This window comes from Perca flavescens, chromosome 22 (assembly GCF_004354835.1).
Source record: "Perca flavescens isolate YP-PL-M2 chromosome 22, PFLA_1.0, whole genome shotgun sequence".
Lineage (NCBI taxonomy): Eukaryota > Metazoa > Chordata > Actinopteri > Perciformes > Percidae > Perca > Perca flavescens.
In genome coordinates this window covers 17,891,055-17,904,526 of record NC_041352.1, presented here as the reverse complement: position 1 = coordinate 17,904,526, position 13,472 = coordinate 17,891,055, and the positions used below count along the sequence as shown (strand labels likewise).

Sequence of the window (13,472 nt, the reverse complement as noted above, 5' to 3'; positions counted from 1 at the left end):
TCTCTCTCTCTCTCTCTCTCTCTCTCTCTCTCTCTCTCTCTCTCTAACATGAAAGCACAGTGTAGTCTCTTCAGCAACCAGTAGCTTTGTCAGCTTCTCTTAACCTCTCACACAGAGAAAGTATAAATGATAACGCAATGCAAATGAAGACTGCGCAACACAAAGGAAAAAATAAAGGAAGAGAGTGAAGAGGCAATAAAATCTGAAGATCAAATGGGAGGCAATAAGTCAAGACGAAAACCAGAGTGTGTGTGTCAAGCTTTTAAAACAGACTGAACCTTGGATGAAAGGAGGCGGGGAGTATAGAGGCAGCATCCTCCATTAGGAAGCAAGGGACAGCGGTCAATAAAGGACACTTAGAACTCCACCTCCTTCCCATGCTGAGAAGAAACTTGTGTGTGATTATGAGTGTGTCTAAATCCACCAGCAGCTGAAGTAGTGTGCCAGCCTGCAACTGTACCTCTCTGCCACAGCACAGCAGCACTGCAGAGGATTTGGCAGCCCAGAGGATCTTGCTGGAGCGGTTACAGATTTCGGGGTGGGGTAAACAGTCGGTTCAGACATGCACCTCACTGTCAGCTCGTGGGCACACTGCTGCAACAGTCTGGAGATGGGTAGAAGATGAAGAGGGGGAGGAGGGGGCATCAGAATCTGACTTTTTAAATCCTGAGAGTTTCTGAGGGGATTTGGCGTACACGTGGGGGGTGGGTGGACAGAAGTAGGGGGCTGGTGTGGACACGTCAGTCCTCTGCTCCCTCTGCTCACTCCTCCGTCAAGCATCTCCTCTGTCCTCGTCATCTCCTCTGCGTCTTTTGGTGGTCTGCACCCCTGTGGGCCAAGCCCGCCGGCATGGACCGAGGCTGAACGGATGCTGCTGCCTGACAGGGAGTCTGTGAGACGGCCGTTCGTTCCTCCCTGCCCTGGTCCCCTTCATGCCGTGCTGTGGGCTGGGCCATCGCCGGAGAGCACAGCTTCCATATGTGAGTTTGAAGCTGCAGATTGCACAATGATTGGAGGAGAGAGTGTGCATGAGAGAGATTAAGAGAAGCTGATGAAACAGACTAATGTGCTTCATGCGCTTTATTATTTTTTCACAATGGGTTACTGTATGAATAATTTATATGTATTGGTGTTTCAATACATGCACAACTTTACTGAGAAGCACCAGACCGAATGGATCAGTGGATGCCTGCCAGCTCTCCCCCTCGATGTTGATCACTGCTAGATCTCTATCCTAAACCAGTCCTGAATGCTGCAGGATTTAGCTGAAATATTTCCGATGCACTGGCCGCCTGACAGTTTTCTGCAGAGCTCTGTTCATGCCGCCAGACACAATAAATATTTGATTTTATATTTATTTCGGTGCACAGCTGAGGTTGTAATGCTATTGAATACAGAGAGTTCACGCTGCAGGCACATGCTCGGTTGACAGCTCCACTTTATTGGGTTTTGCTGGTTTATTTCATGTGTCCTTTGTGTTTTAGTATCCGGAATTAAAAGCTGTTTATTATAAGGGAATAAGACCACTGTGGCTGTTAGGTATAATGAAATGCAGTGAGAAGAAAATGTGAGGTGTGCTTTTGCTAACTGGTATGACTTGAGATGGGAAATTTAAAATTTAACGATGCATGCATTTTTCTGTACCGTCCTTTGCATTCATAATTCTGTCATTCAGATGTGGTTGTTTTCTGTAGACTCCCCTGTGTATAGCACAACGAAAGAGCGAAAGAGGAATATGTTCTTCTTTCTAGAGTCTATTACACTGTTCACCAATAGAGCAAGGCAAAAAATACACACAACACTCCAGTACTGCAGATAAAGATGTTCCTCCCTAATTGAGTTTTGGAGTTTTACCACTAGATGGCCATGTTACACTTTTACACACACACACACACACACACACACACACACACACACACACACACACACACACACACACACACACACATACATACTCTCTCTCTCACTCATAAATGCATAAATACACCATACACCAGAGAGAAAATGCTTCAACACCCTAACGGCTCTGAAATAAAGTTTTCATGAGCTGTGATTTATTTAAAAAAAAAAAAAAAAAAAAAAAAAAAAAAAGTTCTTGTCAGAAATGAGTTATGATCTCATCCCCAAATCAGACAGAAGCTCATTGGACAAAATGTTTTGAGCTCAGTGAGCCACAGCAGCCTTAGATGGACTAAAACAGTGATATGTCGATATAGAGAGGTCTGTGTATTTTAGTGTGAACACCTACTTCTCTAATGTGACATAATTACGGGGTATTACGGCTCAAATGTCACTAGTCTTCACCAATGACACAAAGCTTGTATGCAGTGCAGCTACTGCAGGGCTCGAACAGTAAGTTGATTTACAGATTAATCAGCAACTATCTGATAATTGATTAATAATAAATTAAAGAAATATTCAGTTTACCAATAAATAAGACAAAGAAAAGCAGCAAATCCACACAATTTAGAGGCTGGAACTAGGGATGTTTGCCAATTTTATTATTAATTATTACATTATAGTTGCCCAATCGTTTAATCAATGTTTTTTTTTCTAATATACACATTGCCACATTGCTACACATTTGCCAGTGAACAGTATGCACACCTAGTCACAAACACAACAAAGTTAAAGTTTCCTGGCTTTATGAGTTAACAAGGATCACCTGAATGCTGGATTAAACAACTGACAGGAGCAAAATGCATTATGTGATACTAAGGGCTGAAAGTGATTCACCAGTTCTGTAATTTGTAAAATTCAGCCAAAAGAAGGCAGTTTTTCTTTTGAGCAGCCTTTGAAAAGGGACTGGGGGGGGTCTGGTCCAGCCACAGTTATAATGAATCAAAAATATTGTTAGATCTCTCCTGTGTTCTGTGCTAATGCTTCCTACTCCACCCCAAATAAACACCAACGAAGAAACCCTGACTCTGCTGTACACGTGCACGCTCACACACAGACCTGCTAGGAGACATGCACTGTCAAGTTCAAGGCTCGATCCGAGACCTACCAACCCAATGTTTGTGTCTTTGCAGTGTGGGATGAACGGTGTTTGGCTTCCCCTCAATGCCCTAAACGTTAACTAACTTGCATGACAAACTACATAAAGTTAATCTTCTTATCGAAAATATGAGTACTGACAGTGTGCTCCAAATGTGCCTTAACAGGCTGCAGGGTCTCCATCAATGGTTCCAGCCCATAGGGCATTAGAGATGTTCTTCTCAAAGCCCAGGAACCTGAAATGTCGAAAATCAAGGTGCAACGTTTGTCAAAAGGGAGGTAGGGAGAGTTAGAAAATAATTTATCTTATTGTTCACCGTGACAAGTTGTCTGTTTAGCTTCAGACAGCGAGCTGGATTACCTTTTTACTCTTTTGCCCAAGTAAAGTATTTGTAATTTATTTTCACCATATGATCTGATGTCAGGTATCATCTAGTAAAAACTATTTTAATTCAACAGCTGTTAATTTATTTGATCTGCTGGATCTATAGACTGAGATTAAAAATAATGTCTAATGGTTTGGACTTAAGCAGATCATATTGCTTTTGGTGTCCCACAGAACAGTCTAATAATGTGTGAATGAAATGCTTTCCTTCAGAATGAGATTTTCATCCTTTGACACTAGGGGTGTGCAAAAAATCGATTCACATTCGTATAGCGATTCAAGCTCTACCGATTCAAAACTGATTAATAGAATACCAAATCACGATTCATATTTTTTAATTAAAAAAATCTTACTTTTTTTTTTTAAATTGTATGTCTACTGCAATCATATGGGAAAAGTAACTACATTTACATAGTGTGAATCTTTTTTTTTATCAAGAATCGTTTTTGAATCGAAAATCGATTTTAGAATTGAATCTTGAGCCTAAGAATCAATATTGAATCGTGACATTTTCTAAATCGTGCACCCCTATTTGACACCTGTTGTGTACTTTTCAAAGAATGAGTGAGGTCCTTGTTTCACAAAGTTAATATTAAATGTACAGATTGGATGCTCTATGTAATAAGTTTTTATAAAATTAAATGTCCAAATTTAGTGTGCAAAGCTTGTGCCTTTGGATGACTCAAATGTATGCTATACAGAAATGTGTTTATGGTTAAATCGCTTACAAGAACACAACATTGTTTACAAGAGCACAGATTCTACATAGATCTAGCCTCTTCATTTTGCTCTCAAAGTGCACCAGATTGATGCGTTAAACTTTAAAATGTACAAAACTTTCTTCCAAGGGAGCACACCCCTGGACACCTACATGGTCAGGGGTCCGCCGTATCCTTCTCACCTTTTTTACCCATGACCTGTTTGCATGCCTGGGTTTTGCAGGCTGCAGTAGGCTGAATCAACATTTACTGTACAACTGAGTAAGCTTTAATTTAACTGATGAGTTGGTTTAGTGTAGGACCAGCTGTTGAAACTCCACACCAGACAACCTAAGCCCCATGTGTAAGGTGTTTGCATGAAAACAAACCATTCAGTGTGGTGGAGTATCCCTGGCAACACATGTTTGTGTTTAATTACTGTGGTCAAACTAAGCATGTTGAAATTAATAAGTACTGTTAAAACCAGAGTTTTAGCTCACAGAGGCCAGTCCAGTAACTACAGTCTGTACTGACCTTGAGAGGACCCCAGCTGACGTGACACGCCATTCTTTCTATGACACTCCTCTCACATGTTTCCAATATGGAGCACCAAACCACCGTTTTACGTCTGAAATGGGGCGGAACATAATTCCGCTCTGGATGGAATGTGGAGCATGGAGACCCGGCCGGATGGGACTCCGTCTGACGGACTGAGTGGCCAGTCCCAGACACTCCTCACGGAAACTCCAGCTAATTGAAGACAGCCGGCCCTACTCCATTTCCACATTTGTTTGCTAGGCTTTCCTGCTTGTCATGATGCAGCAGTGGTAGACAGTGCTTATATGTGAACTTAGCAGAGAGTCAATGAAATGCATGAAAGTTACTCATGAATAAAAGACTTGGAAGTATGTGGCACACCATGCAGTACAGTACACTTTCTTTTTTTGCAGATGGCTTATAAATCTGTGGTTTTGTAATGTGCTAATTTGTCCTTGACATTTAAAGCATTTATCCCTGTATATTCCCTAAACATCTTAGTATATTTGTGGCTGCAGTAAAAACAAGACTAAGAAGTCTTCAACCATGTTAACTGTGATGCTGTACTTACTGTATAGGACAAACAAGGCAACTTTATTTATTTAGATAAATAAAAATGTTGCAGGTAATAAACATAAACAAGTATTGGACAAATAAAAAAAGTTTGTGCCAATCCACTAATTGGATGCTGCGATATTTCATGTGATGAGTGGAAACTTGACCTGCTGGGAGTGCTAAAACTACCACATAAAGAATGAGAAATGGCAGATACTGGAGAATTACACAGAATACTGTAGTCTAATTATTCCTAGAAAATACTGAGCTTGTGTGTGCTAGTGGTGAGCTCATCTCCCATGGTGAATGTGTGATCTGGAATTCCCAGTTTTCCAGGCTTTGGGATGCACGCCCAGGGAGCAGTGCCGGGCCAGCACATAGTAGTGTTTCCTTGGCAAAAGTTGTGCGTTCTTTCACTTTTCGAGAGAATATGGAAATGTCCGGAAACTGAGCAGCTAATTGGCCACAGAAGCCTTTAGGAATCTCGGATTTAGGTGGATTTTTACTGCTTTTACATAATATATTACCTCACCGTGGGACTGGAAAGTGTGATATATATCTGTGAGGGCCTATGTAGAGTATAGCTTCACTGATGCCTGGAAACACTGATGTCAGTGACACCGTGTGCTCACTGTGTGTGCACTGACCGTGGTTCTGTTACGTCTGGGCTGCGACAGTCTTGAGTTTTAAACCCCTCACTTATGTGGAAACGGTGAAGTCATAGGAAGAAAGATGCAGATCATTCCCTACAAAATATACAGTACTTTGCTACAATGCTACGATGAAAGACCATATCACTATGTTTAGGCTTTCCGCTTGTTTGTCTGCTTGAAAAAATACCTTATTGGGCGAGTCTTCATAGTCGAATGGTTGAAATACATATGACATAACCACAGCATACCCAGTTTGATTCCAGCCGGAGACCCCTCGCTGCATGTCATACCCCCACCCTCTCTCCTCCCTCGTTTTCTGTCTGTGCCTATACCATCAGCTGTCAAATATGCTGTAGGTGAAAATTAAAAATAATGAATAGAAAGTGCTTATTGGATACTTGGCTTAGTCTCTCAGCTGTACCAGCTTTTTTTGCCTATCATTTGTAAGTGTGTGTACGTGTGTGTTAAGTTTTTTTTAAATGTATGAAAAGTCATGTTTATTCTATTTTAACAAAACCAATGTACAATAAAATGTAGTGGAATTTAAAAACCTAAATAATATTCAAAATAGACATGACAAGAAATGACATATTCAATCAAACAAGAGGGCTGATGGGAATATCGTTAGTTTTGCAGGTATTTGGTCAGTCCAAAATCCAAGTCCAAAATACACCTTTTGACCTGATGGCAAAATGTGCAAGTACTGTATTGCCCTTTGTGTCTGTAAATACATATTGTGAATACTCTTTACCAGTGTGCTGTTTTACAACCTGCTGCATGAAATCCATACATATGAAGTAATTTGCTCCCTGTGGTGAATGTTAATTTTAGCCGCCTTTCTCTCTTCCAACACGTCATATTGGCTGCTTGACTGCTATCAGTGGAAAGCAGCTGCTTTTGAGGCCTGGAGTGCCGTCATCCATTACAGTGAGGCTTGCAGTTTCTGGCACAATCTATTCAGTAATTGCATTTATTAGGGTTACGTTTCACTATGACACATCGCTTGAGATTCTCTGCTGTTGGGGGAGCTGTTTGTATTTGATGTATATGAGACACAAGGTTTATTTTAGGGTTCACTTTAGTTCAATTTGACACCGTAACTCCCCATAAAATACTTTAACTTATCCTCTTTCCCATCTTTATTTTCCACTAGAGATGCACCGATTACAATTTTCTAGGCCGATTCCGATTTTTCATTGAGTTTGACCTGCTGATACCGATTTTAGCTGATTCCGATTAAATTTTTTCTAACCACTCGACAGCACACACAAATATTTATTTTCTGTCTTTTCTTTAATAGAACATTTTGCATAGAACATAGAACATGTTTTGAACAGATAATCGGTCGTGATAAAATAGAACTATATAAATTACTCCGGGTGTGGGAAATTCACACACATCTAAAGTGCAATGTTATGGAAGAACCATCTCCTTCTTTTCACATCCAATATCCAACTAAAAAAATTTGATATATTTGGCAAACTAAACTTCTGTATGTATGAAAACAGTGTAGTTCCTTTTTTAGCAAGTTTGCTTTATTTGTCATTGTGCATAAATATGAACGTTGCTGTCAACGGGCTTATCTGCTAACGTTAGCTACCGACAGTTACCTCGGAACAATCCAGCAAATAGACGGTACCCTAGGTGCATTACCTGAAACAGATGATTTAACGTCACTGTATTTTACACTCATTTTACACAGCAACAAAACTAAATGCTGAGGGAAGATTACTACGTTTTTAATGTTGTTTTTGAGCGGTATGCATCCCCACTAACCTGGAAAGCATTTTAAACCGTAACGTTAATACAGCGTAACGGGGGAATACAGCGTCTCCTGCAGCGGGGCGTCGGAGGCAGAGGGACCACAGCGTTAATCTAACATTAGCTTCTTGTCTTATCTGGGGTCTGATAAACAGTAAATTCATCAAAGTCAGTGTGCCCAATGTATTTTCCGATAAACTGTAGGTGTCATATTTCACAGCGTGAGAGCGGTTTTCATGTTCCAGTTGTTCAGCCTCAGAGGGGAGAGAGAGCAGCTGACCATTGGCCTGAGATCAGTAGAGCAGACTGCTCTGCAGAGCCGATCACGTGAAAATCGGCCAATTCTGGTCACCAGCCGGTCAATTGGTGCATCTCTATTTTCCACCGTGTCTTCAGTAACAACCTACAGAAGGTAAAGAATCTGCAGCAAAATGGACAATTAGCTATCATTAGAGAGATGCAGGAGCTGTGGCCTCGGCTCATGCCCATTAAACTGGCACCTCAGACAGCGAGGGCGGCCAGGCCAAACCGAGCATCACTTAAAACAGGAGCAGATGTTCTTTGAGGCCAATTAACAGTGGAGAGATGCAGACAACCTTGTGCACCAGAGGAGGGCTGACGAATACTAGAGACAATTAATTAGAGCGACAGACGTTAAAAATGGATCAGGAGCTGTGAAGTCTTGCTTTAGAAACCTGTACTCCTAGGGCCGTGTTATGGAAACTTCTTGACTTGCAGATCCTATCTTAACTGTTTGGTAACCATGGTAATTAAGGTTAGGACCATAGACCGTATAATATTAACGGACAAAGCATCCGGTTCGGCGAAGTGCTGCAAATGTGGAAGTGCCTTAAACCTTCATTCTATCTGAATTCCAGCAGGGGGCGACACCTGTGGTTGCAAAAGGAGGTCGGTGTCTGTAGAAGTCTATGAGACAGTGACCCACTTCTCACTTGATTTATTACCTCAGTAAACATTTTTATAATGAAGTTATCATCTCAATCGCTAGTTTTAAGTCTTCTGCAATAAAAAACTGTTCATTTTTTGAATTACGGTCTTGTTGATTTTAAAATCGGCGATAAAGCAGGGGGTGTTTTAGGGCGTGGCTATGATGTGATTGCCAGTGAAAGTGTGTAACGTAACGTAGAGTGTAAGGGCTCCTCCCTCACTCCTCCCTTTTGTCTAAAATCGTCACATCCGCAACCAGGATGGCTGCGCCCGTAACTGCAAACTCGACGGATAGCAGATCTCCACAAACCAATGGGTGACGTCACACATGCTCTGTCCATTAATATTATACCTAATTTAGCAAAAAGCCATTACATATGAACAGTTCCTAATTCAATGTTCCTACCATAACCTATGGTGGGAAATGTGTAAGCATCCTAATGCCCCAAAATCTTGAATAAACTTTGCTAACTTTAGGGTAACTGTTGAGCTGTCCTAAATGTTTTACTTTAAAGCTTCTTTTTTTTCTTTTTCTGCTAAGTTTGTGGCTCTCACAAACGACTGCTAGAGGGCACTCACAACGGCCAGTTACGCGACACATGCCACTTTATCAATGAGGACTGGCGGGTTAAATCATGGCTGCACGACCAGTAAACAGCGGTTGTTCTGGTTGTTGATGCACAGCCTGTAGTCTTTTTTTACAACTGCTGATCTGTATCTTCTCTGTGGTTCACTTCCACTTAAGTGCATCCACTGGAATCAGCAAAGATAGCCTTAAAACTCTTCACTGATCTTTTACAAGTAATCCGGATCGACTTGGCCAAACAGACGGCCACAAATGTAGAGCTGAGGTAGAGGAGCTGATGGAATCAGAGTAGAAAGATAAGACAAAGTGAGTAAGGGTTTAAGTATGCGAGGAAGAGGCGAGAAGGTCAGGGCAACATTTAGAGAGTAGATTTAATTCTGGGTCGGGGAGCAATGCCACCACTGAAAGAATAGCGATGAAAGAACGAGAGAGGGAATTCCATTTTCGCTGAGCATCTTTCATCTGTCACAGCACTCGTCTCTTAGCAAAGACGTGTCATGACAACAGGTACCAGCTGGGCGAGGAGATGTACCCCTGAGAGGGAGGGAGGGAGGGAGGGAGGGAAGAAAGAGTGTAGAGGAAGGAAAGTGAGATTAAGTAGGTGGAGAGGAAGGAGAATATACAGTATGAAACAGAGAAGAAGGGAAGGATAATGAGTGAAGGAGGCACATACGGTAGATGAAGACGAGGTCAGTTACCAAAAGTTTCCCTCTGCTTCTCCCTGTTTGTTTTTTTTGTTATGTTTCTGTAGGTTTCAGCAAGTCAGGGGAGAGCCCAGTCCTCTCCTCCAGAGAATCAGTATGTTCATCCTAATGCTTCTATAAGCTCACCCTCGGGAGCCGGCCACAAAGGTCTGCTCTGCGATTGGGCACACGCTGAGGCTGGGCGGGGTTAAACCTGCTGGGATGTTTCATATTCATACTCAGCGTGAATACATAATCAGTCCACCAGTTCACTGTGTGCTGTCAGGAGGAAGGGACTTTAACTTTGCTGAATGATTATTATGTGATCTTGACTTTTTTTGCCACGGGAAGAAAACTTTGCATTCGTCCTCTTCTACGTGAAGTGTGGTGTGATCCTGTTGACAGATGCTAGGTTCAGTCAGAGCAGGCGTTTTGGGTTCGCAGGTTTACAGGGCAGATGATGACCTATGGCTGAGCGCGGCGTGCCCCCGGCCATCACCCTTGATCCCACTCTGACCTGCCCACACAACAGGCTGTGGGGCTGAAATCTGCTGAGGAGGGGGCTCCTCTCTCCACGTTACCGGCCTGCTCTCGTTGCCATGATCAAACAAACCAAGAATAAAAATGTCTCCTGGGTAAGTGAGGTGTGTTGGTGGAGTTTTGTCCTCTACTCTTGAACTACTTTCTCCTTCTGCGTGTCTGGCTTTTTCTGTCTATTCTGTGGTCCTTTCAAAACAACTCAAAGCGATGTAACATTTTTGCATCACTATTGATAAGATTTTCTGGTTCAACAGATTATGTAGAGACTTATACAGTATATTCCCATTGGTTTTTGATGCTCCTGTGCCCAGTGGCTATTCCAAAGAGAGGCTTAGAGATTTAGGTATTATATAACTACAAGCTACTACTTGCCCACTTTATGAAATCTGGTTATCAGTCTGCCAACTCTGCCTGTGTTACAAGGAATGCAACTGATGTTGATGAGTTGAAATTATTGACACGTAAGGCTGAATCTCCAAGAAAATGCATAGTTGTTTGTTTATACTCCTAATAACTGACTGTAGGTAAACTAGTATTTTTCATCAGGTTTTACCAGTTTTTTGTTTTTTTTTTTTCGTGCAAGAGTTTGATATCTGCCAGTGCAGACGGATCAGGGGAGATTAGAGGAAGAGTGGCTTTGCGAGGATGAAATCGGCTACTTGGGGAAGGGGGGGGTGGGGCAGGGAGGAGAGGATGTGATGGAGTGACTCCAGAATCTACCTTCGGTCTGTCTATGGACCTTAACAACATTTTCTCGCTCTTGATTCTGCAGTCGTATGACCTCCAGCCACTCAGCTCTGCCTCTTTATGTAATCTCTCTTGGTGGAGTTACTGTATGTCAGGTGCAAGTGACAAAGTCATGGTGTCATAAACCTGAGGCGTAATTCTCCTCCATATACACCATATGTTGTGCTCTCCAAAAACATGCCTTCATGTTTGGCACTGCGATAACTTTGTCCAGTATATTGTATGTGTGCACGTGTGCATAAATAGAGATGTACATATGTGTTTTCCTCCGGAGGGAAACACTGCTCCACTTTTACTCAACCCACCCATATGCTGCATATGTCACGCTGCTGCTCTCTGCAGCCCAGCTCTCTGTCCTCACAATGAACTTGATCATTCCTGCACACACAGAGCTGCAAAGTTGAGTACTTTAAAGTACGTTATTGTCTAGTGAAATAATGTCACAACTAGTGCTGCCTCTCGGTCTTAATTAATAATTAATTTAGCTTACCAGCGGATATCAGCAGAGCAAGTCTTAAAACAGTTTACAGCATAGATTTGCATTTAATCTTTTTTTTGTAAATTCTGTTTTATTTAGTTTTCTTAAATAATTACAATGGAACAAGGTGTACTAATTGGGGGGGAAATAATAAAGAAACTTAAGCTAACAAAACACTTTAATTTTCAGTTCTCAAATATTTAAGTCATTAAGTGAAAGTACCATTTTTGTCGATACAGGGGTACATACTATTATACACATAACAACATATAAAAAATAATCAGACCAACTGTGTAGATAATTAAAAAAATTGGATTTGATGCTGTAATGTCCACATGATCAAAGGATCTAAACAGGGAAATTAATTCTAATTACTCCAGGTTTGAACTGGCTATAACATCTAAAATCACCATTTCATTTCTATGCAAATAACAAGACTGTTCAAACTGATGATGAATGGTATGGAACTATTTATTTAAATTAGGAACTAACTACTTATTTCCCTTTCGCACACAAGGAAAGGGGGATGGGACTGACTACATGCTGGTAGTCAGTTGGCCATAGTTTTTATAGTCTTTGTGGTTTTTGTAGTCATTGTGGGGAGTTCACGGTACACTTTTACTGGGAAAGTTGACATGAGGCCATACAAGAGTTTATCAGTTGGCCTTTGTTGTTGTTGTAGTGTGTCAGGGCCCTTGATGAACAACATACTGATGATAATTTAGCAAATAGAGCTTTGCAAAGGAAAACTCCCGGACACTGTCTAACATGCAAACATATATGAAGTTTAATAGTTGTGGTCTAGTACCAAAACGTTGCAGACTATTAAACTTTATATATTTTTGAAAGTTAGATAGCGTGCTGCGGGAGTTTTTCTTTGCAACTTTTGATCTGCTTGTCCCCTTCTGACGCCCCTTTCTCACATTGTAGAGAAGTGTGCAAAGTATTTTTCTGTGCTAATAGAGCTTTAACAGTTGTGGGTTGAGCTATAGAAGAAAGCGTGTTCCCTGGGAGCATGAATGTGAGTTTCATTGCAAATCTGCACAATGGATTTTAATGTTTCTTGTGTGCCGCCAGTCATAATTAATGGACAAAGCATCAATGGTTCGGCGAAGTGCTGCAAATGTGGAAGTGCCTTAAATCTGCATTCTAATCTGAATTCCAGCAGGGGGCGACACCTGCGGTTGCAAAAGGAGGTTGGTGTCTGTAGAAGTCTATGAGACAGTGACCCACTTCTCACTTGAACCTCAGTAAACATTTTCATAATGAGTTTATCGCCTCAATCGCTAGTTTTAAGTCTTCTGCAACCCAGAATGATAATTTTTTTTAATTATGGTCTTGTTGAATTTAAAATCAGCGATAAAGCAGGGGGTGTTTTAGGGCGTGGCTATTATGTGATTGCCAGTGAAAGTGTGTAACGTAACGTAGAGTGTAAGGGCTCCTCCCTCACTCCTCCCTCTTGACTAATATCGTCACATCCGCAACCAGGATGGCTGCGCTCGTAACGGCAAATTTGACAACTCCTAGCAGATCTCCACAAACCAATGGGTGACATCACACATCTTCTGTCCATTAATATTATACGGTCTATGGTGCCAGTAGACATGTTGGCCTGATGGTGGTGCTAGTGGCAAGGTCAGGGGGTCATCAGAAATATTTTGACTCTGGAAGCCATCAAGTAATGGTCAAATCATTTGTTTCATTGGTTAGGCCTACTGCATTATTCTCACGTCGGTCTACACTTACAGTGTTGGAGAGCTATGATAACTCCCTCATGGGAAGATTGGCTTCGACACGATATTGAGACCTTTTAGACACCTTTTAACACCTGGGAGGGTTACCAAAATCATTAGTTGTCATTGACATTGAATATCCATGCCAAATTACATGACAATCTGGACAGT

The 13,472-nt window shown here is 41.6% G+C and overlaps 1 protein-coding gene across 5 annotated transcripts in view; it reads left to right on the top strand.

Annotated features, from left to right (window-relative positions):
- Positions 1-13,472, top strand: part of cacnb2a (calcium channel, voltage-dependent, beta 2a) — a 72,418-nt gene that overhangs the window by 14,417 nt on the left and 44,529 nt on the right. Inside the window, exon 3 of one of the 5 annotated variants that reach the window (XM_028568782.1) lies at positions 10,248-10,447. The exons of 3 other annotated variants lie outside the window; for them this stretch is intronic. In XM_028568782.1, coding sequence (XP_028424583.1) covers positions 10,403-10,447 — 45 coding nt within the window. In that variant the 5' untranslated portion in view covers positions 10,248-10,402. Of the gene's footprint in view, positions 1-932; positions 981-10,247; positions 10,448-13,472 lie in introns of those variants that run through there. One more of the 5 variants, XM_028568781.1, reaches the window with a different exon arrangement.